Source organism: Bidens hawaiensis, unplaced genomic scaffold, assembly GCF_021521415.1.
Source record: "Bidens hawaiensis isolate Kalapana, Puna unplaced genomic scaffold, B.hawaiensis_p1.1 tig00018902_1, whole genome shotgun sequence".
NCBI classification, from domain to species: Eukaryota; Viridiplantae; Streptophyta; class Magnoliopsida; order Asterales; family Asteraceae; genus Bidens; species Bidens hawaiensis.
In genome coordinates this window covers 401,051-428,096 of record NW_027492871.1, presented here as the reverse complement: position 1 = coordinate 428,096, position 27,046 = coordinate 401,051, and the positions used below count along the sequence as shown (strand labels likewise).

At 36.3% G+C, this 27,046-nt stretch overlaps 2 protein-coding genes and 3 pseudogenes across 3 annotated transcripts; 3 read left to right on the top strand and 2 right to left on the bottom strand.

Moving 5' to 3' along the window:
* Positions 1 to 5,822: 5,822 nt before the first annotated feature.
* On the top strand, positions 5,823 to 9,166 carry LOC143557348 (phospho-2-dehydro-3-deoxyheptonate aldolase 1, chloroplastic-like; annotated as a pseudogene). Its single transcript, XR_013139556.1, has 5 exons — positions 5,823 to 6,266; positions 7,289 to 7,566; positions 8,153 to 8,429; positions 8,519 to 8,764; positions 8,859 to 9,166. The product of XR_013139556.1 is annotated as a phospho-2-dehydro-3-deoxyheptonate aldolase 1, chloroplastic-like (transcript).
* Positions 9,167 to 10,133: 967 nt separating this feature from the next.
* LOC143557335 (small ribosomal subunit protein eS6-like) lies at positions 10,134 to 12,943 on the bottom strand. Its single transcript, XM_077046436.1, has 5 exons — positions 12,864 to 12,943; positions 11,031 to 11,088; positions 10,835 to 10,943; positions 10,480 to 10,752; positions 10,134 to 10,399 (listed from the first exon to the last, which is right to left on the bottom strand). Exons 3-5 carry the CDS (start codon positions 10,914 to 10,916, stop codon positions 10,161 to 10,163), a joined length of 594 nt encoding a protein of 197 aa, XP_076902551.1. The 5' UTR covers positions 10,917 to 10,943; positions 11,031 to 11,088; positions 12,864 to 12,943; the 3' UTR covers positions 10,134 to 10,160.
* A 2,690-nt stretch (positions 12,944 to 15,633) lies between these two features.
* On the top strand, positions 15,634 to 18,140 carry LOC143557347 (wall-associated receptor kinase 2 pseudogene; annotated as a pseudogene).
* Positions 18,141 to 19,235: 1,095 nt separating this feature from the next.
* On the top strand, positions 19,236 to 22,416 carry LOC143557346 (putative wall-associated receptor kinase-like 16 pseudogene; annotated as a pseudogene).
* A 279-nt stretch (positions 22,417 to 22,695) lies between these two features.
* LOC143557334 (serine/threonine-protein kinase SAPK1-like) lies at positions 22,696 to 25,803 on the bottom strand. The gene is made up of 9 exons (XM_077046435.1): positions 25,462 to 25,803; positions 24,901 to 24,975; positions 24,265 to 24,366; positions 24,072 to 24,125; positions 23,887 to 23,979; positions 23,709 to 23,801; positions 23,330 to 23,434; positions 23,142 to 23,240; positions 22,696 to 23,001 (listed from the first exon to the last, which is right to left on the bottom strand). The coding sequence occupies exons 1-9, from the start codon at positions 25,579 to 25,581 to the stop codon at positions 22,726 to 22,728; spliced, it is 1,017 nt and encodes a 338-aa protein (XP_076902550.1). The 5' UTR covers positions 25,582 to 25,803; the 3' UTR covers positions 22,696 to 22,725.
* Positions 25,804 to 27,046: the final 1,243 nt, after the last annotated feature.

Genomic DNA, 27,046 nt, shown 5'->3' with positions numbered 1-27,046 from the left:
GGATGGTTTCCTGTGTAAGGTTTCTTAGGGGGCGGGGCAGGGAGTGCGGGATTGGTTATGGCATAGTTGTGGCCTATAGGAGGTGTTGGGTAGGTTGACAGAGGTTGAGGGGCGTATGCTAGAGGCTGGTAAGCGGGTTGCTGGACTATGGGCGGGTTGGTAAGCGCGTAAGCTTGTCTGCGCCTACGTTTCTGGTTATGGTTTGAGGGTTCAGGTTTGGTTTCTGCGGGTTCAGGGGCAGTTTTGGTGGGTTTGGTCTTCTCAGATCCCCGCAGGAACAGGGTTCCTGCTCTGACATGGTTGTCGCTGAGCACAGCGGCCAACTCGATGGCGTCAGAGAGGGTAACTGGGTTTCTGGCCCATACAGAATCTTGAATTTCCATGGGGAGACCCCCAAGGAATTTCTCGATTGCTCGGCGTGAAGGGGTAACAAGGTGAGGGACCAGTAAGCTTAGCTCGTGGAAGCGCGTCGCGTACTCGCGCGCTTCACCGCTGTATTGCTTCAAGTTCCAGAATTCTTCCTCCAGGCGCTTAACTTCGTTGGGAGGGCAGAATTCTCGCGTAAGAATTTCCTTGAATTCCTCCCATGTCATGCTAGAAGCAGCTTCTGCGCCACGCGCATGGGCTACTCCATTCCACCATGTAAGCGCTCTGGATTCCAGGACACTGGAAGCATATAGGGTTCGTCTTTCTGAGGGGCATTGGGTGTGAAGGAAAGTGTTTTCTATTTTCTCAAGCCACTGGAGCATCACGGTGGCTCCTTCAAGACCTGTGAACTTTGGAGGGTTACCCGCGTTAAAGGATTTAATGTTATAACTCGAGGTGTTGGTATTGTTTTGGCTCAAAGCTTGGGCTATTGCGGCGGCCATTTCCTGTGAACGTTGCTGTCTACGCATGCGCGAGGCTTCTCTTCTCTGAAATCGGCGAGATAGCGGAGGCATTCTATAAAAGTTTTAATTTTAGTTAATATCTTGGTTTTATCGCAAAGTATAACTTTATAAAGCTTGGTTTCACGGAGTTAGATGCTATCAAAAGTTAAAGTAAAATAAATGACCCTAAATGCAGACTTAATAAAGGTAACAAATTCGAATCAGAAATCGACAATTCATGTATCACCATGACTTTCCGAATTCCCAATTTAAAATATACGAGTAAACGAGTATTGGAGATTGACGATTCATGTATCACCATGACTTTCCAATCTTCAATATAAAATATACAAGAAAATGAGTATTGGAGGTTGACAATTCATGTATCACCATGACTTTTCAAGTCTCCAACCTCAGAACATAATCGTAAATGGAAATTGAAAATCAACTATTCATGTATCACCATGACTTTTCGGATTTTCAAACCCAACAAACGAATATGTAAGAAAAATCAATAAAATCGAAATTCAACAAAAATCGAAACATCGCGAAATAAAACATAAAATCATATACTGCGCAAGCGCGAGCATATTCATAAATAACGAGTAATTAACAATAAGCGCGCAAACATGAGATTTCTCTCATGCGCGAGAAGGGACTCTTAGGTATTCTAGGCCGTTACGTCTAACCACCTATCCTAAAGTCAACGAGCTCTGATACCATTCTGTAACACCCCGACCAAAGGCGGATTATACATCGGGGCGCCACATATTGTTTCATTACTCGTGACACTATTGGTGTCAATATTTATTAATACACATTTATCACGCACGCGCAGCGGGGTAAATAAATAACATAAATCAAACATAAATCAATATATTATAACATTCGAACAACATTAACTTGTCTTGATACATTTTAATTCTAGGTCCAAAAGTAAAAACTTCCTACGTGTCCACAAGCTCCAAAACAGCTACTGCAAACCTGAACATGTGTTAAAATAAACGTCAAACACTTGCGTGTTGGTGAGAAATCAAGTTTAATACAATACATAGATAACAATAAATCTGCGCGCAACATGTGTATGTCTGGTTTTCAACAAGGGTGTAATCTGATCGGGACCAACTCTAAGAGACAAGACTGCCAGTGCTCACAATTGAGCTCACAAACAAGACTAACTGTGCAAGTGTATACAAAAGAGAAAATCATAAACGATAGTTCTCCCGTGTTCATCTAATGGTACCATGAAAACTGCGGAATAGACCGTCCATACGGTTAATGATCCACACATACAAATAAACAGCCAAGTCTACGTCCTCAACACATGGGATACTGCGCGACTAAAGTTCATAAATAGTTTAAGACTCAAGTTTTGTATGAACACATGAACATCCCAAAGCATTTAAAATAAAAAGGGATTAGATACGAGATAACTCACTTGATAAACGATGCGGTGAAAGATATGCAAGAATCAACTCTTAAACAAGCAAAGTTAACCTATAATTAAGATTATTGTTTTAATGATTTGTTTTAAGTCTTGATTATAAGTTAGCATAATTAAATAAGTAAATTATAATATATATTACTGGAAAAGCAGGAAGAACAAGGAGGAAGACGGAGGCAAGAGAGGAGGCGGCAGGAGGACAACGGCAGAGAGCAAAAAGGGAGGAAGAGATAATAAGAGAGATTAAGTGTTTTGTGTGTGATGTGTTATGAAAATATTATTATTATTTATAGAGAAACCCTAGGAGACATAAATCCAGAAAAAGGGGAAAAGATTCCAAGACAAACAGAACAAGACAAAACAAAAGATAACAAAAGATATCAAAAGATATGGCAGCTGCAGGGGGCAAGATAAAGCTGTCAGGGAAACAGTAAAAAGCATGGGCGGTTCAGATAAAGGTACTGGTCAAGCATGGCAAAAGCAGATCTCAAAAGATAATGTCAGTCACTTTTTCTACCAACCAATGGGGGTTGGTACGCATGCTGCGCCGAAAGTAACTATTCAGACATTAGATAGGTTAGGTCAACAGCACAACAGATAAGACAACACAAAAGCAACGGCTAGATTCAACACAAGAAAACTCAAAGGGGTACAGCGCGAGAAGGCTGAGTGCGCGAGCGCGAAGGCTGGCACAACAATCCTTAGCGCACTGCGGGAAGAATCACAAATCCTTAGCGTGCTGTGTGAACTAGAATTCTAAGCGCATCGCGGGAAGAACATACATTCTTAGCGCATCGCGGGAAGAACATGCATTCTTAGCGCGCTGCGAGAAGAGTTCTCTTCACGCATCGCAGGAACAAGATGTCTTCACGCAGGCTTCCATGTAAGGAGTCTGGCGCGTGGAGCTGCAGACATCCTTAGGCGGAAAGAACCAAAGGACAAGCAAAGAGTTGAGGGAAACAAGGCTTAAGGGTGGGACGGCGACAAGAGGGAAAAGAAGGCGGAAAGAGAGAGGGAGAAAGAGGCGGGCAGGAAATATATATTATTATTAAAAATAAAATACAAGTATAAATATTAAATAATAAAAGAAAGAGATCGGGTCAGAGAAACGGGTACCTGGGTCGGGTCGGATCAGGGCAGATGTCACATTACCTGAACTCGTAGAAACCATAAGAGATTTGGATTGGGTTTCGGGTCTAGGTTTTCAAGTCTCGGATCGATAATCAAACACAAACTAAACGAATAACTCTCGTTTATATTAATCAGAAAATATAACTCAATAAACTGATTACAACTCTCAAACCCTAACTCGGTTTGACTCTTGATGAACCCTAACCGGTTGCATCTAGATAAACCCTAACTCGGTTACGTCTCGCGTGTGTCTCTAGATGAACCCTAACTCGGTTGCAGATCACACCACAGACTCTATAATGTCTAACCTATCTTGGTTTTATATAGACTAACATAACTTGCTAGCCAAAACATTACCTATTATAATTACAATACAATTAGGAAACATATTATAATTAGGAAATATAACCAACTATGATCAGCTTGTCAACATTGGTCCTTCAAGTTCACCGATTTGTGACTTGGTGTCTGAAATTACTTCCAACAGATTTAAAACTTCAAAACCCGAAACCCGAAAAACTAACCCAGAGAACACCCCTATCACATATATGCGAGTTTCAATTAGTTACACAATTAACTCTCACAAATTTTAAATATGACAACCTCTAAAAGTTTCATTAATTACGCAATTAACCACATACACATCTACATATGGTACCCTTTCCAAGTTTTAAATATGGTACGAAATGATATTACTACAAACTGAACCGAACTAATACCGACGGACTGAGTTTCTGTTACGTCCCTATCACAACACGCGAGTTTAAATCAACTAGGTCTATTAATAGTCATGCCATTAATTCCACCACATATTATTGTCCTTCTCATTTTTAGTAATTTACCATAACATCCTTCCACCTAACCCTCTGCTCTATATCATGCTTGTTTCTTTGTGATTATATTATGACTATGATCTCTTATATATTATTATGATTTTTTGCAATTTTTAGAGTAGTTTTAATATTGCATAACTTTTAATATATTATGATTTTAAAATATTATACTTTTATTGGCAGCATGTTAAATTATTTAATGTGTTTAGGGTATTATAACTTTTCCACTTGATGTATATGTCCACCTACTCATTAAAGGGGTTTTGAGAAAAAACTTAATAAGTAGGGTGTGTGATATGGTTCGGTGCAGTTTTAAGCTAAACTCAAATTCAAAACGAAAACTTTAGATTTTGGATTTTTTTGAAACCGTTCAATTTTGGTTTTTGGGTTTCGTTTTAGCATGTACAACTTATTTGTCATAAGAGACAAATATATAATTTGTTGTTGTCAGTAGGTTAAAAATAAAAATTTACTTAGCCTAAGTATTTAAGTTATATAGTTTATTAGTTTTTGTAAGGGTTTAAGTTATATTTATAGAGTAGATAACCTCTCTACTTCGTTTCTTGACTTCTTCATTCATGTGAGACAAATAAATAAACAATGAGTAATGTTTTAACTTAAAAAAATAATAATATGTGTTTGAAGCATGACTTTAATTCTAGTTTTACATCCAAACTATGTACCAATTAATTATGATTAATCTACATTAACTGTTAGTAGGGTTGTAAACGAACCGGACGTACTTTGGTGGACATCGGGACGTCCGTTCAGTAAGAAGTTCATCCGTTTAATAAACGAACTGGACATGGACATAAAAAAATTTGTTCAGTATGTTTAACGGACGGACACTAACAGAGACCGCGTTCGTTCAATAGTGTTCGTGAACGTCCGATAACGTTCGCTAATGATTACACTTTTCGAAATTAATATGTAGTCGTTTATGTTCGTTTATTCGTTAGAGTCGCTTATGTATGTTTGTCCATTAGTGTTTGTTTGTGCATTAGTGTCAATTAATGTTCGTGTGTTCATTTCTCCATTTCTGTCCATTAGGGTCCATTTACAATATTAGCATACAGACACAGACAAAATCAATTCCTTAACGAACGGACACATACACGAATTTTCGTTCAGCGGAGTGTTTGTAAACCGTCCACTTGTCCGACAAAAGCTTAATAGACAAACATGGACAAGGTCTCGTCAGGTTCGATTTGATCCGTTAACAGCCCTAACTCGTCAAGTCAGATAATATATTTGAATGACGGCTAAATAGGATGTTAAAGTTATAATCACAAAAATATATGGTCATCAAAATTTTGTGTCCAAAAGATTGTCTAATAACCGACAAACATCCAACACATACGGCACGGTTAAGATGCTATATGGCCGTATAGCTCCGTACTAACAACTCAAATGACGTGTAAGGATCTAGTTGTGTGGAGTGCCTATAATAAATCAATATTATATAACCCCTCACTTCTTCTTCTTCTTCTTCTTCATCAGGCTGCTTCAAAGCTATAGCATTTGATCACACAACTTCTTCACAAAATGGCACTCACAACCACCAATTCTCTATTACCCGCCAAATCCTTCCAAACCCATGTCAGACCAATCAAACCCATCTCAGCCATCCACTCACCCACCCCATCATCCACCACCACCACCCCAAAACTCACCACCAACTCAAACTGGACAGTTGACAGCTGGAAGACCAAGAAAGCCATTCAACTACCAGAATACCCGGATCAAAAAGACCTTGACTCTGTCCTCCAAACCCTTGATTCTTTCCCGCCAATTGTGTTTGCAGGAGAAGCAAGACACCTGGAGGAAAGACTGGCTGAGGCTGCCATGGGCAATGCTTTTTTATTGCAGGGTGGTGACTGTGCTGAGAGCTTTAAGGAGTTTAATGCGAATAATATTAGGGATACTTTTAGGGTGGTTCTGCAGATGGGTGCTGTCTTGATGTTTGGTGGTCAAATGCCTGTTATCAAGGTTGAGGTTTTATTTTTTAATTTTTATTTTTTATTATGATAATTGAGGCCGAGCTCGGATTTTTCTAAACTTGTCTTTTCAAGCTTGGGCTCGACTCCTAATAATATTATTTATTTTCTGATTTCAAGTCTTTTTTTCTTTGAACTGACCCTTTTTAGTTTTATTGTAAAGTTGGAATCTTTTTATGATTCTGAAATGACCCTTTTTAGTTTTCTTGGTAATTTGTTTAATTTGATGATCGTTAGGCATAAAGAACATAAAGGGATTGTAAAGCTAAAATCTTTATGTATGTGTTGATGGTAATTTAGGGGTGTAAACGAGTCGAACTTGGATCGTTTTGAGCTCTTTTTCTAAAGCTAGAGCTCAACTCGTCAGCTGTTTTTTCAAGCTCGGGTTTGGCTCGTTTATTATTTATTAGCTAATTTATCTACGATTTTAATTATTTTTATATATTTTGAGAAAAAAAAATTAAATGAGCTCGTCTAGTACCTTAAACGAGCCATTCAGCTACGCAGTGTGAAATTAATACATAGAAGTTCAAAGGGGATATTGTAAAGTTGTAAAGTTAAAATTTTTATGCATGTCTTGATGGTAGGGGTGTAAACGAACTGAGCCCGAGACCGAGCTCGACTAGGATTGAGCTTGGATCGTTTCGAACTCTTTTTCTAAAGCTCGTCGGCTCGAGCTCGACTCACATTATTTATTAATTAATTTATATACGTTGTTTTTATTATTTATATATTTTGAGAAAAAACATTAAATGAGCCTAAGTTCGGCTCGAACTCGTGTAGTACCTTAAAACGAGACAAAGTTCATCTCGAGCTTGGCTTTGCAGTGTGAAATTAGTATATAGAAGTCCAAAAGAGGTTAAACTTAAAAATACACAACGCTCAGGCTCAGGCTCGATAACTAAACAAAGCTGTATTTGAGGCTCGGCCCAAGCTCGAAAAAGCTCGGCTTGTTTGCGAAAAAGCTCTGAATTTTTTATCTGATTTTGGATTATCTTGATTTGATGGAAACAGGTAGGAAGAATGGCGGGTCAGTTTGCGAAGCCAAGATCGGATCCTTTCGAGGAAAAAGATGGCGTGAAGTTACCAAGTTACAGAGGGGATAATGTAAATGGTGATGCTTTTGATTTGAAATCAAGAACACCCGACCCGCAAAGGTTAATTAGGGCGTACTGCCAATCCGCAGCCACTCTTAATCTTTTGCGGGCTTTTGCCACTGGTGGTTATGCTGCTATGCAAAGGGTTACTCAATGGAATCTTGATTTCACTGAGCATAGTGAAGCCGGTGATCGGTATGTCGTTTTATATATTATTTCAAGCATTCGAGTCTTTGAAAGAACTTTAATAAGCAATCCAAATATCCCCTTAAAAGTTCATGAAATATTTCTATTAATAAAGAAAACTCCGCTCGTTTGTACCCCTGTTTATATATAATAATAGCTATTATATAATTATATTAAATTATAGTTATATAACTAAACACCCTGTTTAGGCTCGCGGGCCAGCTCGAGCTCGGTATGTGAAGCTTGGGCTTGAGCTCATTTATTAATGAGCCTTTATAAAAGCTCGAGCTTGGATCAATTTTAGTTTTTAACAAGCCGATTTCAAGTAGCTCAGTTTGTTTACACCCGTTGTCATAAAGTTTTTTTTTTTTTTTAAGTGTAGAATAGACGGTTAAGATCTTTTATTGAATCTTGGAGTCCCAAAATTTGAAATTGATGAAGGGTATAATAGGCATGCAAGATCTTTTATTGCAGGGTATAATAGACATTTAAGTGATGGAGTGACCGAAACCGCCAACCTCTATATGATTTTCGTCTCTTGCTTATTTGTATGATTTGGACATATTGATGATAAAAGTTTTGTTTGGTGTCATAGGTATCAAGAGCTAGCTAGCCGAGTTGACTAGGCACTCGGGTTCATGTCAGCTATCGGGCTTACAACGGACCACCCTATTATGACCACCACCGATTTTTGGACATCACATGAATGCTTACACTTGCCTTATGAACAATCTCTTACTAGATTGGATTCAACTTCAAGCTTATACTATGATTGTTCGGCCCATTTCCTATGGGCCGGTGAGCGAACTCGCCAACTTGATGGCGCACACGTTGAGTTCCTTAGAGGAATTGCCAATCCACTCGGGATTAAGGTAAATTTTATTTTTTGATTCATCTTTCTTACACCCTATTATTTGAAAAACATGAACGCGTCGCTAAAATATCTGTTTTGGTCGTGTAGGTGAGCGACAAGATGGACCCGAATGAGTTGGTCAAGCTTATTGACATCTTGAACCCGCAAAACAAGCCGGGGAGGATTACGATCATAACAAGAATGGGAGCCGAAAACATGAGAGTCAAACTTCCACATCTTATTAGAGCCGTTAGAAGGGCGGGTCACATTGTCACATGGGTTAGTGATCCTATGCATGGCAACACCATCAAGGCTCCGTCTGGACTCAAAACTCGTCCGTTTGATGCTATTAGGGTACCTTATCTCGTTACTCATATCCGTTTTACCTTTATATGAATTTTTTGTTAATGTGAAGTATAAACGTGTAATAACAAGTTTATTATAACAGGCGGAAGTGAGAGCGTTCTTTGACGTTCACGAGTAAGAAGGAAGTCACCCGGGAGGAGTTCATCTTGAAATGACGGGTCAAAACGTGACTGAATGTATCGGTGGTTCAAGAACCGTGACCTTTGATGACCTTAGTTCACGTTACCACACCCATTGTGATCCTCGGCTCAATGCATCCCAGTCGTTAGAGCTCGCCTTCATCATAGCCGAGCGGCTCAGAAAGCAAAGAATGGGAACTACAAAATCTTTGTCCCCTTTCTAGTTAATTTTGTTATGTTAAGTTTGTTGTTATATAAGTTGTTTTTAATAAAAAGGAATCATGATCTTGTGTTGTATGTGTATACTTGAACAAGGCAGAGGCTTTTTAATAAAAACTTTACAATTTTGTGAAGTTTAACTTTGGTAGATTAAGAAAAATACATAAATAATATAAAAGATTATAATATTTAATCAGTCAAGTCTTTTGTCTTGTATACACATAATAATACCTTTGATTTAATTTAGGCTTTATGTTGTTTGAGCATACCATTTGGAAGCAATCTGCCTTCTGGTCTAAAGACATTAAGTTGGTAGTTAAAACTTAGAGATTTTTAAGGTCTCATATTCGAAACCTTTTCCCATAGTGAATAGTGATTAGTTTTCTATTTAACCTGGTGTCAAAATCATCAAAGAACACATTGAAGTAAACATGCTTGTTGGCTAAACACCTGTATGTGATGACAAAATGTATCTCTTTTCAAGATCATTTGTTCTATGTTGAGATATGATATCTACTTTTGTCTTTCATATGATCTAATGATACAATTGTTAGGTAAGAATACAATTATATCAATTTGTGTGTTTAGGCAGGTATGATCAAAGAATGATTTCAAAATTTAGTTTGTACCAAGCATTGGAAGTGAAGTGAAAATCTAGGCGCAAGACCACAAGGTGTCAAATTCGAATCGGATCTTGACCAACATTTACTGCAGTGGTCTTCGGGTAACGGGCTTCCTCGGAACAGGAGATTGCAGGCTTAGACTATCCAGCACTGTACGCAATCGTGGCATATGGGGTCGCCTTTTGCCTTTGGGTTACGTTAAAAAATGGTTCAAAAAACAGATAACAAATGCATAAAGAAAAAAAAATAGCAAATAACAAAATCCATCAAATAAAACAGCCATGATCCAGAAACACAACAAAATCATATCTATAACAAAAAACCAAACAATAATCCAACTTACCACCACAAAAAGAAACATAAGCACCATCAATCCTTTCATATCCAAATCATTATCAAACTATCATTTCGAAACTCGTTACCTTATGCTGCAATAGATGGTTTCGATGCAGCTGAAAGCCGAGACCTTTTCTTAGCCAAGCTCTCGCTTCGCCTTTCTCTCTGTTCCTTCAATCTTGTAGCCAAAAGCTTCTGGTACTCCGCAGCCTCGGATTTCGCCTTTGCAATTCTCTTCTTCTTATCAGCGATTCTTGCCCTCTTTCTTTGTAAAGTCAACGGAGTCACCAATCTTTGAATCTTCGGTGCTTTGCTAACTTCCTTTCCTGTCAAAGAAAAATTGAAAATCAACAATTTATCACCGAGTTTAGTTGCTGATGTGGCGCTAATTGAGTGAAAAAGTTACCAGCTTTGTTTGTGAAGGTTCTTCGGTATGTGTTAACATACTTTCTAACATCATCTTCTTTAGAAAGATTGAAAAGCTTGCGGATTTTTGAAGCCCGTTTTGGACCTCTCATCCTTGGCTTTTCAACATCGGTCAAACCCGGAAGATCATTTTCACCTTTCTTCACAATCACCAAGTTCAAAACCGAAAGGTCTTGGCTTACGATACAACCGCGAACCGACTTTCTCCTCCTCTCACCATTCCTTCTTCCGTACCCACGGAAGCAGGGCGTTCCTGTAATTTGCTAACTTGAGTGAATCTGGAAATTTAAATAAAGAAAATGAAAAAAAATATTGATGATGATAATGATATGAACCTCGAACGAGAAGAAGGCGAACACGCCCTGGAGTTAAGACTCCCTGTTTCATTGGGAAACCTTGCTTGTCACATCCGCCCATGATCTTAAAAACATACCCTTTGAATTCCTGGAAGATATAAAAATGATGAAACTTAGTTATTAATTAAGAAATGACTTAACAGAATTTAATTATGTTTGGAATAAACGGTTTTACCTCGCCAAGAGCATCTCCGCTAACTTCTTGTGAGATCCTCTTGTCGAAAAATGCTCGGCTACAAAATAATAAAAAAAACAACTTTAAATATGCTTGTTTAACATAATAAAACTATAACGAAATAAGAAAACATCAATTTTATGAACAAACAAAACAATTTGTGCTATGTACAAGCTTCATGATTAAACATAATAATTTGTGCCATGTACGGGCTTCATGAACAAATAATTTGTAAACATTATATGCCCTAACTATAAGTGAAATAAAAGACAACAAATATAAACAAAAAATCATTTTCATACAGCATGATTCTGACTATTTGAGGGTCAAATTCATCAAAACTAGTAAACAAATAGGATGTAAAAGCTGATTACCTAACTTCAATCAAATGATTATCTTACTTCTTAATTTATGACGAGTGTAAACGGAACGAGCTATTCGGGATCGACTAGTTAAAACTAAAGTTGATCCGAGCTATTCGGGATCGGCTCGTTAAAACTCAAATTGATCCGAGCTCGAGCTTTTATAAAGGCTCATTTAATGAACGAGCTCAAGCCCAAGCTTCACATATCAAGCTAGAGCTGGCTCGCGAGCCTAAACAGTCTTGTATAACTATTAATTAATATAATTATATAATAGCTAATTATTATAAATAAACAGGGGTGCAAACGAGCCAAGCTGCTAATAAGCAACTTGAGCTCGGATCAATAAGAAGCTCGAAACAAGCCGAGCCTTTTAAAGCTCGAGCCAAGCCCGAGCCTCTAACACAGCTTGTTTAGTTACTGATCCCGAGCTAAAGCCTTGTGTATCTTTAAATTTGACCTCTATTAGACTTCTGTATATCAATTTCACACTGCAAAACCAAGCACGAGCCAAGCTTTGGCTCGTTGAAGGTACTACACAAGCTCAAGCTGAGCTTAGACTCATTTAAAGTTTTTCTCAAAATATATAAAAATAATTAGAAACATACATAAACTTATTAATTCATAATAAACAAGCCATGCTCGATCTTAAGAAATAAACTCATAAGAGAAGCTCGTACTTCAGAAACTAAGCTCGAAACAAGTCAAGCTCTCATAAGTCAAAACAAGCACTAAAAATAATAATTATTAACATATAAGCAAATAATTATAAAAGCTATATATAAATAACAATTAACAATAAACGAGCTCGAACCATTTTAAACTTAAACCAGCCAAACTCGAGCCTTAACGAGTTCGCACTCCGCTCGTTTACACCCCGAGCACATATGACAGTCAATTAAAACCCTAAGTATATGTTCTAACATCTAAAAACAGTACAGATCGACAACTAAACCAAAACAGAATCTAAACTACAAATACAAAACGCTAACTTTCAAAACAATACACAATATACATCTTAAAACTAATAAATTCAGTAAATTCAATACGCAAATGCTCGTAATTAAAAATAAATCAACTCGTGAGCCGAGCTTGAGCTCTCATAAGTCAAAACAAGCTTTAAAAATAATAATTATACATATCTGTAAATAACATAAATTACTTAATACATAATAAACGAACCGAGCTCAAGCTCGAGTAAATCAAATGAAGCTTTAAAAATAACACTTTATAAACATACAAGTAAATTAACATAAATATTATATATAAGAAACAATTAATAATAATAAGCGAGCCGAACTCGAGCCGAGCACATATAACAATCATTTAAAGCCCTGAGTATATATTCCAACACCTAAAACCAGTACATATCTACAGACACACCAAACACAAAACCCTAATTTTCAAAATAATCCATAATTGGTAAAATTAAGATGCAAATGAATGAAATTAGAAGCTTAACTAGGCTTACAGCTTCTGATCATCGTCAATTTCAAGCTTCTTCTGGCATCCAGTGGTCGGATTAGCAATATTGAACTGCAATTACGTAAATTGATTAATAAGAAATTAAGAATCGTATGTGTTAGTGAAAACAGTAAGCTAATTGATGCAGATCTTGAATAATAATAATAATAATAATAATAATAGTAATAGTAATAGTAATGCATACCTTCATCTTCTTCGCTCAATTGGCGGCTAAGAGAATAATAATTAGGGTTTACTGCTTACCAGTTAAAAAGTGTGTGTTTGTATGTATATATAAATATATATAGTCTGTATAAGTCCTTGTTTTAGTTTGTAAGTGCAGTTAGACCCCTTGCAGTTTATTAACGTCTGTTTTGTATAGGATAACAAAAGTGGATACTTTTAGGTGCGGCTGGTTTTTGCGGGGGTAAAATGTTTGAGGTTTGTGGGTTAACTACGTAGACATCTGTGAAAGAAAAGGTGGAACAAACCTCAATAGTCTGCAAGAAGAAGACTGTTTGTTTTTTAATATTTGTAGACTGCTAAAATATACTGGTGGTGGTGTACAAATTGTTGTAGTGGGTGGTGGTGGTGGACGGTGGTAGTGGTAGTGGACGATGGTGGTGGTAATGGACAATGGTGAATGTGGTGGTGGTGGTGGACATTGGTAGACGGTGGACGGTGATGGTGGCAGTGGGTTGTGGTGGTGGTGGTGGCAATAGACGTGGTGGGTGGTGGTGATGGCGGACGGTGGGTGGTAGGTGATGGCGATGGTGGACAGTGGTGGGTGGTGGTGGACAGTGGGTGCTGGTAGGTGGTGGTGTTTAACCCTTTGCAGACCTTAAAAGATCTTAGAAGTGGATGAGTTAAGTCTGCACCAAGAAGAGTCCGCATAGACGTTTTTTAGTTGAAACATATTCGAAAAACCAAACAGTCTGCAGATAGTAATGTCTGCGCGACGCAGACAAAAGAGCATGCGCAGATTTTTTTTTATAAAATCAAACAACACCTTAGTTACCAAAGTGATTATAACTTATTCAGTTAGTTAGTTAGAGTAACCCGATGTTTTCTTTAACGGCCAATGAATTTTTTAAATGGGCTACTGGCTAAATTCATCACATCGGGATACACTAGTTTTTCGATCCGGGGAAAACCCTCACCTAAGGCCAACATTCGTGAACACTCGCTCGAATGCACGACAACACGGTGATATAAAACTCGTTCAGTTCAATGATCCAACTAGTGAACGCCACCTACTCGCCTCGTCTCCTATCAATCACCCTGATGTTGTTGAAAATATATGTTGGGGGCAGGAATCGAACCTGAGTCACATGGAACACTAAATCTCTCCTTTACCACTCCATCAAGTCTCACCAAGTCACCCGATGTGCATTATGTTTTCGCCTAAAAGCCCTATTTATATAGCATATATTTTATAACTTTTAGTTGTATGGGTCGATGCCTCATTTGCAATTCTCAATTTGGCCATTTTTTTTACATTTCATATTAGTTTCATTATTTTAAGAGATACATTATATGGTTATTGTTATTGATTGGGTTAGAACCTGAATAAGTATCGTCAGACACCAAAAACAGGATCGTCTAAGGGAATTCGATTTTAAGAATGAAGAGCCCATTATGTGAACGCAGAATTCGATTTTGAGAATGTGATTGAAGAAAAAGAAGCGAATCCTCATCTTCCTCTTCTCGCATTCTCTATTACATGCAAGGGAACGACCTTCCTTGGTGGCAGGCTAAAAAAATAACATGTATCTACGGTTGAAATAGAGCAACAAGCCAACAACCAACCAACCTTAGTGACAGGCTAGATAATTAACACGCATCAAGTGAAGACATGCATGAAACAACAATAACACACTATTCATGGTTTGTAATAAATGAACAGTAAAATCAAGACGCATAACAACATTATCATTTATAATTTATAATAATATATATAATGCTATTTTGTTATCTCATATATTAATTAAATTATACTTTCAGGGGCTATAAGTTATCCTGCACTATCTTCTAAATTCAGAAAGGATAACACAATGAATCTTAAAATATAACACAATATTAAACAAAATATAGCACAATGTTGACTTGTTGAGTAATATAACACAATGTCGAAGAAAAAAACACGATGACGAAAATAAACAAAAACACAATGATAAATAAAAAGACACAATGATTTGAACAAAAATTTTAAAATCTACAAGCTAGAAATCGAAAAGTGAAAACATAAAAATCTAATATGGTAGAGTTTGACGAGACGACTCCAATGCTACTAGTTTGAGTTAATTCAGAGCCCGTTTGATGCCCTGCCTATGACTCTTATTTTTTGATTTCGACGTACCCGATACTGATTATAAAGAAGCCATCGGGCTGTGTGGTGGTCAAGAGATTTTCCCAAAGGATTTCCTTATGGGGTGGTTCTGGGTTAGAATCTTTGGAGCGTCAAACTAATACTGGCCGGTTAAAATTCCGTCTCAGAACTCGAACTCGGGTACTGGTGATGAACATTAATATACAATAACATCCAACAGACAAAATAACATGTACAACAGCCAAATCCATCTTTGTTTTAGTAACTCTAAGTCACTAAATCTTAACTATTAATACCCAAGAAGTAAAACAAAAACAGGCCAAGCAATATATGTTATATCTTTTCTGTAGGTTTAATCATATAAATCAACCACCAAAATACACATATAATGAAATATAATGTGCAATGTGAATCTAGAACTCTAAGCAATGTTTTTCTTGACTTACTAATGGCTATGAGGATGCTGCTGCTTCGGCGTTTCACAATACTAATCGCGATACTATCAGGAGTGAAAGCAGAATCCCGAGTAGCTCAATCGTTGCCCGGCTGCTCAGATAAATGTGGGAATATTACTATTCCATATCCATTTGGGGTAGAAGAGGGCTGCTACCTGGACAAATACTATCGGGTAGATTGCACGAGTCTAACGTTGTACAGCAAGACCGAGTTTACACTTTTAGACATATCACTAGACTGTTTTATGCATGTCGTTTTGCCAATGGCGTACTCGTGTTACAATAGCACTCATAAAGTCAAGGGGTCAGACACTCAACTGAGGGGAAAGTTCTTTGTCTCGAGCACGATGAACCTTTTAACTACTGTTGGGTGCGACACTAGAGCCGACATCATGACAATCGACGGTAGAAGCTACATAGCAGGAGGTATATCAAGGAGCGAATGCGACAGGTTAGATGACGGTTTATGTTATGGCTACGGTTGCATGCAAGTACCACTCCCTTCTAGCATGAGAGCGTTTCGTATTCGCTCACAAAGAAACACGACGAAAGTAGGGAACTGGAGCTTTAATAACTGCTCGTATGCGTTTATTGTTCAGAAAGGTCGGTACACGTTTCACCAAACGGATTTTGATAACATGTTAAATCGGTCGTTGCCAGTGGTTCTTGAATGGACAGTTGGGCGTGATGATTGTAAACACGCGCAGGAGGATAAAAGGAGTTACATGTGTAAAGAGAATAGTGTATGCATTGATTCTTATTCCAGACGCGACGGGTATAATTGTCGTTGTGCTCCAGGGTACCGAGGTAACCCGTACATCCCAAATAGTTGTCAAGGTAATTGTTGTACGTGTTTAGTCAATACTATTAGAAGATTTCATTAACTAGCAACACATATGCACTTTTTAATGTTTTTCAGATATCAATGAGTGTGAAGGAGCTTTGCATGATTGCATATACGGCTGCGTTAACACGAATGGGAGTTACAATTGCTCATGCCCCTTAGGTAAGAGCGGCGACGGTAGTAAACATGGAAGTGGTTGTTCTTATATACAAGCAGCTAAGTCACTTGGAAATTATCCAATATATATAGGTGAGTATACATAGTACATTTTTTTTACAACTCCATGAATTTTTGGCGGTGGTGCCGAAAATGGGTCGGATTACTTAATAACATTTGCATTAGTTGTATCAAATTTGATAACTAAGTGAGGCCTGTTAATAAACTAGAAGTGCTGAAAAGACTCGAGGGTTAAACGGGTCTTAAAAGTTTTTCATGAGCTATTGACGAATAACGAGTTCATGTTTGTAATAACTTGTCACGCCCCAAAAATTTTCATGGTTCGACGCATTAGATCAACCCAAGTCATGTTCTAATAACTAGTACATCTAAATTAGGTGTTACAAAATTGTTTTCTAACTTATAATCCTATCTATTGGTAGGCATAGGCATGGGAACTACAACTTCGTTTATGTTAACGCTTATACTATATTGGGACTCAAACATAGGAGGATCGCGAAGACAAAGGAGATGCTTTTCAAGAAAAACGGCGGCTTAATTTTGCAGAAAATACTCTTTGAATCTAAGCAATCCACCCACAAGGCCAAGATTTTTGCAGCAAGAGTTCTTGAAAAAGCAACAAATAACTTTCATAAAACCAATGTTATAGGTCAAGGAGGCTGCGGTACGGTTTATAAAGGTACGTTAGAAGATAAGACAATGGTTGCCATTAAAAAGTCCAAGTCTATTGACAACAACCAAATCGAGCAATTTATTAATGAGGTGATCATGCTATCGGAAACTAGCCATCCGAATATTGTAAGGCTCTTGGGTTGTTGCCTAGAAACACCGACTCCTCTTCTTGTTTATGAGTTTGTAACCAATAAAACCGTCTTTCACCACCTACATGAAAAGGACTATGCATCTTCCATGACATTCGAAAGGCGTCTTAATATAGCCACACAGACGGCAGAAGCCATTGCTCATATACACTCAACCACACAAATCATTCATAGAGACATTAAATCGTTGAACATACTTTTATCCAATGATTACACTGCTAAAGTTTCTGATTTTGGGATCTCGCGGTTCATTCCTATGGACCAGACTCACATACAAACAATGGTGCATGGGACTCTTGGGTACATAGATCCCGAGTACTTTCGATCAGGAATTTTGACAGAGAAGAGTGATGTTTATAGCTTTGGCATGGTTCTTGTGGAGCTGCTCACGGGTAGAAAAGTCTTTTCATGTGATGGAACCGAAAGTGATTTGGGTTTGGCAATGTTTTTTGTCTCGTCGTTGGAAAGGGGTTGCTTGATACAAATTCTTGATGATCAAGTTAAGAAAGATGGGATCAATGAGCATATTAAATACGCCGCCAAGCTTGCAAAAGAATGTATTGAGCTAGAGGGAAAGAAAAGGCCGAGCATGAAGGTGGTGAAAGAGGAGTTTGTCCAACTGAGACGGTCGATCATTCATCACGATATCGATCAGTGAACCGTGATCATTGTTATTTGTATTTAAGTGAAGCACGACGGTAAAATTGTTGACCTTAATCAAGTTGCTCAGCTCGTGTCTAGAGTGTGAGGGCAAGTCAAGGCCTACAATGCAAGAAGTGAAGGAGGAACTCTTGGTTATGTAGGCAAATCTTGGTTTGGCATATGAGTTACTATATGTAACCTTCCTACAAGTAGATAAGTTAAAAGAGCAGTCATGTAATCTTTAACTTCTAGTAGTTATAACTTATATAAGTTGTTAGTGATAAAGCATGTTATTCTTGCATACGGTTGCCAAATTTCTATATTTAAGTTGTGTGCTTATTTATTTATTTATTTTTTAAATATGTTACATCTATATAACCTTCTGTTAGTTCACCATTGTCTTTGCTTGTTCATAATATATATTTCGACAATTTCATAGTACTTGGATACTGATGATTACCCTTTCAAGATGCCTTGACGATAACATTATGATCTTGATTTACACACACACACATAGAGGGTTTAAATCAAATACAAATGAAATTAGCATGCTAATTGTGAGAATCAAGTAGAGTAATTATATATACAAGTAGAGTAATTATATAATTACATCATAAAGCAATTACATAATTACTCTATGATGCAATTACATAATTACTCTACTTGATTATCACAATTAGCATGTTAATTCATTTGTACGTTAACTTTCCCCCATATAAATATATAACATTTTATTAAGTAATGCTGCTATGATCTAATCATGAATGAGCAGACAAATTTTCTCCTTAAATGCATTTGGGACAAAAGATTCATGTCCTTATATCTTCAAATTGATACCAATGCAAACTTATGCCTGATCGGCAACAATAATATTAAATAACATCCAACACACAAAAGAACATGTACAATAGTCAAATCCAAGCCACTAAATCTCATCAGTTAATATCCTAGAAGTAAAACAAAAAAACAGGCCAATTAATGTATGTTATATCGTTTTTGAACCACTGATGCGAGACCTTGTAACTCTAGGCCGGTTACCCTAAAACAATAAATAGTGTGTAATGTGAATCTAGAACAAATGTATATAAGCGTTGTTTTTCTTGACTTACTAATGGTGATGACGATGCTGCTCGTTCGGCATTTCACGGTACTGATCGCGATACTATCAAGAATGAAAACAGCTGAATCCCAATTAGTTCAATCGCTGCCCGGCTGTACGGATAAATGTGGGAATATTACTATTCCTTATCCATTTGGGATAGAAGAGAATTGCTATTTGGACAAATCCTACCAGGTAAATTGTACAACACTAACGTTGTATCGCCACGATGGGTTTAGACTCTTAGACATATCACTAGACGGCGTTATACATGGTGTTTTGCCAATGGCCTATTCTTGTTACAATAGCACTCATAAACTCAGCGGATCAGACTCGATAATATGGATGAAAAAGTTCTTCATATCGAAAGTATTGAACCTCTTAACTACTGTTGGTTGTGACACTAGAGCAGACATCATGTCTTTTAGTGGTAAAGACTATGTAGCAGGAGGTACATCATGGGGCAAGTGTAGCAAGTTACATAATGGTTCATGTTCTGGCTTTGGGTGCAGGCAGGTACCACTCCCTTCGAGAATGTCAAAATTTCGTATCCGCTCACAAAGAAACACAGGGAAAGTAGGGACTTGGGGTCACAATAACTGCTCATACGCGTTTATTGTTCAGAGACATCAATACACATTTCACAAAACTGATTTCGATAACATGTTAAATCGGCCTCTGCCAGTGGTTCTCGAATGGTCAGTTGGGAGGAATGATTGTGAGCATTCACAAAAAAGTAAAACAAGATATATGTGTAAAGAGAATAGTGTATGTATTGATCACTATTATTCCAGAAAGAAGAGAGGTTATACTTGTCTTTGTGCTCCAGGGTACCAAGGTAACCCCTACATCCCAAATGGCTGCCAAGGTAAGTGTTATATGTGCTTTTTGTTTAGTTAATATAACAAACAAACAAACAAGTGTGCATAGTAAGATCTCATTCATAACATAAGCTACTCGTAGGGTTTGGGGAAGGTGGGACGAGGGGTTGAGGGCATACATTTCCTCTGATAGATAGGTTGCTCCCGCTGAGACCCTGATTCTACTGTTTAGTTAATATCATTACAAGATTTCAATAAACAAATGCACCATTTAGGATGGGTTTTGAATTTTTGATGTTTTACAGATATAAATGAGTGCGAAGGAGCGCTAAATGATTGCATATATGGGACATATCGTTGTGTTAACACAGACGGTAGCTACAACTGCTTTTGCCCCTTCGGGAAAGAGGGTGACGGTAGAGAGCATGGAAGTGGTTGTTCTTATTTAGAAACTGCGAGGTCACTTGGAAAGACCTTATATACTGGTGAGTCTAATCGTGTTCATATAACTTTTAAAGGCAAATCCAATATATCATACACAAGCACTTGATAACTTTAATTTGTTTGATGGTTAGACCATTAGTAGTAGCTTGTGCAAGTTCATGAGTCAATCTCTGGGGTATCTTCACCCTTTGTTTCCCGTCTGTATCTCCTATTAATCATGCGCTTATATTTTTTTAATTCTTTTCATAATCTTTAGTTTATTGTCCGTCTCTCTCCTATTAAATAATAATGTTTTTTTTTATAAAAATTTTTTGTTTTTCCAAAAAAATTAAGTTTGTTAATAAAACAATTTATAAATTGAACATTTTATTCATTATTTAACCCATGTGATATGAATTATATCGTTTTTATAAGAAACCTTTACATATTTATAAATCATATTGTTTATGCTACATGTGTAATATAAGGATCTATAACCTAAAATTGAGATGTTACATTATTTTGGTTACTTGAGAGCAAATTAATATTTGAATAAAATCTAAAGTTAATCTTATTTAGTTAGATTAAATAAAAAGTTGTCCTGAATGATAAAGACTCATCTGAATTACACGAAGTGGCTCATATTATGAGCCTCAGAATCTAGTTTTTAGCTTGGGATATTGTCAACTTAACAAAAGCAGCCAGAATAGTTAGAAAGGTTAGCCTTGGGTGCATGTCATGTATATATTCCTGGTTGCTCATGTCTCAAATAGTTTCATACAAGTTACACTAGCTCAATAATTATATAAGGGTATCAAAAGCTTTTTATGATGATCACTTAACTACATTGTGATGCACTAACTGTTTTTAGTTGGAACGTTTATCGATTTGCAGGCATCGCCATGGGTACTACTACTTCAGTTATGTTAACACTTATTGTGTATTGGGGACTCAAACAAAGGCGGATCGCGAAGACAAAGGAGATGTTTTTCAAGAAAAACGGCGGCTTAATTTTGCAGAAAATACTCTTCGAATCTAAACAATCCTCCCACGTGGCCAAGGTTTTTGCAGCAAGAGTTCTTGAAAAAGCAACAAATAACTTTCATAAAACCAATGTTATAGGTCAAGGAGGCTACGGTATGGTTTATAAAGGTACGTTAGAAGATAAGACAATGGTTGCCATTAAAAAGTCCAAGTCTATTGACAACAACCAAATCGAGCAATTTATTAATGAGGTGATCATGCTATCGGAAACTAGCCATCCGAATATTGTAAGGCTCTTGGGTTGTTGCCTAGAAACACCGACTCCTCTTCTTGTTTATGAGTTTGTAACCAATAAAACCGTCTTTCACCACCTACATGAAAAGGACTATGCATCTTCCATGACATTCGAAAGGCGTCTTAATATAGCCACACAGACGGCAGAAGCCATTGCACATATACACTCAACCACACAAATCATTCATAGAGACATTAAATCGTTGAACATACTTTTATCGGATGATTACACTGCTAAAGTTTCTGATTTTGGGATCTCGCGGTTCATTCCTATGGACCAGACTCACATACAAACAATGGTGCATGGGACTCTTGGGTACATAGATCCTGAGTACTTTCGATCAGGAATTTTGACGGAGAAGAGTGACGTTTATAGCTTTGGCATGGTTCTTGTGGAGCTGCTCACGGGTAGAAAAGTCTTTTCATGTGATGGAACTGAAAGTGATTTGGGTTTGGCAATGTTTTTTGTCTCGTCGTTGGAAAGGGGTTGCTTGATACAAATTCTTGATGATCAAGTTAGGAAAGATGGGATTAATGAGCATATTAAATACGTCTCTAAGCTTGCAAAAGACTGTATCGAGCTAGAGGGAAAGAAAAGGCCGAACATGAAGGCGGTGAAAGAGGAGCTTGACCATCTGAGACAATCGATCGTTCATAAAAATTTTTATTAGTGAACCATGATCATTGCTATTTGTATTCTTTGTATGCGCACATTTATAGCAGGCATAACTAAACCATCTGGTTTGTTTTGAATTAACTACTGTCTACTTGGTTTAGAATGCCATATAATACATAAAAAGATAATGTATGATAGATATTTTTAAAAGCCTATAAACCATATAATGTATATATCATCAATTCATCATATACTATTGAATGAAGTTTATGAAGGATAAATCTTTACACGATACCGAAATCAAGACCGCTAACAAGATATTATAAATCCAAAAACAATTCATATAAGAGCTCACAAGATATCCTCACAATGAGCAACCATAATCATCACTTATGTCTATGTCTTCAATATCTGAATCATCCAAATCATCAAAGTCCATACTATCACCAAGAAGTTGAGGTGATCCATCATTTAGCGGCCCAGGACGCGTTCTTGCCTCTTGTATTATCGACAATATTTCATCAACATTTTGACTTGCATCATTTGAACTTGTGCTGTGAGAGCTTGCACCTTCCATTAAATCTATAGGCAAGTTTTTTAAGAACCATGGGTGCATTTTGATTTCTTGAATGGTAATTCTCTGCATAAAAAAATATTAAAGATATATGAATACTCTCTAAAGTTGAAACATTTGCTTTCATTATCTTTAATGATATTTGATACATTAATTAATTATATGAAGTTAAAAAAGAAATGAATAAGAAATGCATGAGATTCTACCTTTTCAGGGTTGGCAACGAATATCCGATAAAGAAGATGTTTGCATTCCAATGATATTTCTACACTGTCCGGTATAACGTATTGAACACTAAGTATCCGCTGTCATAAACCAAACCGAGTTTATATAATCAAATAAAGATCATGATATGAGATTTTTGGAAATCTGTAGTATTTTTAATATTACTCACACAAATAGTTGTTCTAAAGTTCTTTGGATCATCCGGATCTCCAAACGGATACTCCCCAACTAGCATCACATATAAAGTAACCCCACATGACCAAACATCTGCAAGCTACAAATGAAAAAAAAGAAAAAACTAAAATTATAAAAGTTCAATAAAAAAGTCTTAGACTTTATCTTTATCTTTATAAATATGTATTAAATCCCTATATATATAAAGAATCATCTCATTGGCTTTTTAAAAGTTTAAAGATTTTATTATGAAAAATAACTTTAATGTCTGAAACCATATCAAGAAGAATGATGTTTGTAAGGAAAAGTCAACTATGACCGCTAAAATGGTCAACGGCCCGTCTATTAATCAAGTAAAAGCTCAAAGGCAGCACCTTTCCATCATATTCTTTTCTTGAAAGAACTTCGGGTGCAATGTAAGCCGGTGTTCCAACTGCTGACTTCGGTTGCGAATGTAGAATCGACGACTGAATTGATTTAAAAGTAACTTAATCACTAAATCTTATAATTCTGGTATGGAAATTAAATATGAAAATGAGGTAAATTTGTTACCTTTGAGTACCCGAAATCACATATTTTAACACGTGGCGCTATGCTTCCGTCTAGCAATGTGTTTTCAAGCTTAAGATCTCTATGACAAATTTCCTACAAAATAATTTATCAAGAATTAAACTAGAGGTGATATAGTTGACAATAGAAAGGGCAGAATGGTAAATTGAATGAATAAAGTTATTTACCATTGAATGACAATAGCTAACTCCTGATATAAGTTGTTGAAAGAAAAATCTTGCCTGGAGGAAATGACAGGAAAAACAAAGTCAAAATAACAAATCTTGACCATATTTGACTTTTAATACGCAACTTATAGGTGTATAATATATAAAGTTTATTCAATAACCTCTAAAATTATTAAAAACTTATAAAACGTGCCTCGTTCTCGCTGAATTTGCCCGCATTGCATATTCTTTGGTAAAGCTCTCCTCCTGCAGCATACTCCATGACTATTGCTAAATGAGTAGGAGTTAGCAACACCTGAAAAAGGAAATGTGTGCAACTATAAAATATATATAAAATTCAAAAATTGCATATTTTGTTTACTATTTTAACTTCAAAATCAACAAAGAATGTCTTTTATATATGTAGAGAAAAATGATATGTACATATTTGGATTCTGAGTTTGAAAAACTCTTGTTTGAGCTTTTGAATATTTTATATAAAGTCAAACTTTGACTTTTTGGGATTGAGGATGTAACTAATAGAACCAAATATCAGAAATTAATTGAACCTTTATTTTAGGGTGTTATCTTTAACAAGGGGACACAATAGGTGCAAAACTGTGGAATTTAAATATGAAAATTGCTATGTTTAAATTCTAAAGTCAAGTTTTAACCTTGTGGGATTAAGTTTTAATAACAATGTAATCAGTGGATTCAAATCCACACACACACAGTGAATAAAAAGTTTTTTTTTTTTTAAAGGCTGAATATATTAAAACAAAAACATGAACCTCCTATATCCAGGAGCCGGAATAAAGAGGTGTGTATCTTATATAGAATAAAGATTTACCTCTTTGAATCTGATAATATTGGGATGCCTCAAGGATCTATGATTTAGTATCTCCCTCTCTACATGTTCATCAATCTGAAAATGTTCAAAAATCTTGATCAAGCCCAGAAAATATTTGCATCAAGCTTAACTTGAATTGCATAAAAACATTAAATGTAAAATTTCAAAAATCTTGGTCAACCTCATAAATGTTATGCATCAAAAACATCAAAAGGTTCATAAAAGAAAAACAACACTGTACTAAATTGCAAACTTTCAAAAATCTTGATTAAGCCCACAAGGTATTCTGCATTAATCAAGAAATAGAGTGCAATAAAACATCAAAAGATTCAAGAAAAATCAAAACTTTATCAAGAAATGCTGAATATTTTAAAAATCTTGATCAAGCCCACCAAGTATTTTGCATTAATCAATACATCACATCCATAAAAACATCACAAAGATTTAAAAAAAAACTCAAAACAAGTGCAGAATTTAATAAATTTTCATGGAACCTACAAATTTTGCTGCATAAAAGCATTCAAAAAAAAAACTATTTTTTTCAACAAAAAATGGACAAACCTTTTGGCCTATTTCAATAAACTTGACAGCAAACAACTCATTGGTCCCCTTGTCCCTAACAAGCTTTGCTACCCCAAAATTACCAGACCCTATCTCTTTAACCAATTCATATCTCTCCATGTTTGCCTTAATATAATCAAGAAACTCAAACCATAAAGACCCACAAAGTTTTCTTGTTTGTAAGTAAGATATGAGCAAGCAAAAATGGAACTTGCTAAGGTTAGGTGGATGATGAAGTGTTTTATGGGTTAGTGTGAGTAGACTTCAGTGGTGACTTGCTATATATAGAAAGCAGATGGACAAAAAGAATTCTTGGCAGAATTTTTTTCTTAATATATTGGCCCATACCTTGCTATTATTGGATGATAAAACTAGGGGTACAAACTATCCTAGAGGTAGAGGTGTTAAAAAAACCAGCTTGGAACTGGTTAACCGGAAACTAAACCAAACTGTTGGTTCGTATAGCGGTTCGATCTTTTCACAATCAAACCGGTTTTAAAACTGTTTCTTTTTTTTTCCTAAAATTGGTCTTAACCGCTTCTAAACCAAACAGAACCGGTTTTGATCAGTTCGACTTGTTCTACACTGAAACCGATTTCTAAACAGATTCGATTTGTGTCAAACCGGTTTTGACGCCAAATCGGTTGTGTACACCTCTACTATCCATCACTTAGGTTCTCCTGAAGAGCCAAGTTCGATTCCCATTTGTATCACTTTTGGTAGATTATGACAATGAAGGATTTGAGCTAGGCCATGTGCAAAGTTGTCAGTTCGAATCCCAAGCCCATCCGGGTTTTCGTCCCACGATGTGTTACGCTAGAGAGTTTTGCTCTTGTGGCGGCACAACGACTGTCAAGTGGCAGTCAGGGGAATGTTCAAGTCAAACTCCGAAACCAACGTGGACACAGGTAAGACAACATAGTTTAACCAATGAGACAACATGACTTCCTAAACTTGAAAATACGATAGCCTAAACACAAAAAAGTCTTCATTTAAAAAAAAAAGAGTCTAAAATCCACTACACACTAACTGATTTTTTAGGATATTATATTAAAGGGGTTTTCTAGAAACTTTAATAGTTTAATAGCTAAATTATGAATTATGAAGTGTCACTCACTTTATCATCTTAAAAGCAAATTAGGTAAGATAGAGTTGGTGCTTAATTGCTTTTTATATATATATATATATATATATATATATATTTACTTTTCGCTTCACATTTTCCTGATGATGAAACTTTTGTTATACATATCAAGGAGCTGATTATGACAAGTTTATATTTTATAGTGTTGGTTTTAATTTTGTCTAGGTTTTTATTTTACACAACGATTATGGTATTTGTGAAATTCGTTTATTTGGCGTGTCATTATCTTTGTTAAATCTTATTATGTCAGCATTGACGATATATAAAATAAATTGATTAATTAAATTCGCAAAATCAAAATGTTTGTGTTTTTTTTACTTTGACAAACTCGCATGTATTATTATGTCATTTTAAAATTGGTTTTCGGAATGTAGCATATAGGTTTTCATTCGTTTATTTTTCGAATGTCAAAACTAAAAAATCAAGCCATTAGAATGATAA

Coding starts and splice junctions, on each gene's coding strand:
- LOC143557335 (XM_077046436.1), bottom strand. CDS start 10,916: ATGGGCGGATGTGACAAGCAAGGTTTCCCAATGAAACAGGGAGTCTTA. Junction 10,753..10,834: donor TCGCCTTCTTCTCGTTCGAG/GTTCATATCATT, acceptor AGCAAATTACAG/GAACGCCCTGCTTCCGTGGG. Junction 10,400..10,479: donor AACCTTCACAAACAAAGCTG/GTAACTTTTTCA, acceptor TTTCTTTGACAG/GAAAGGAAGTTAGCAAAGCA.
- LOC143557334 (XM_077046435.1), bottom strand. CDS start 25,581: ATGGAGAGATATGAATTGGTTAAAGAGATAGGGTCTGGTAATTTTGGG. Junction 24,367..24,900: donor ATATTATCAGATTCAAAGAG/GTAAATCTTTAT, acceptor TTCCTTTTTCAG/GTGTTGCTAACTCCTACTCA. Junction 23,241..23,329: donor ACTTTAGAACAACTATTTGT/GTGAGTAATATT, acceptor GGTTTATGACAG/CGGATACTTAGTGTTCAATA.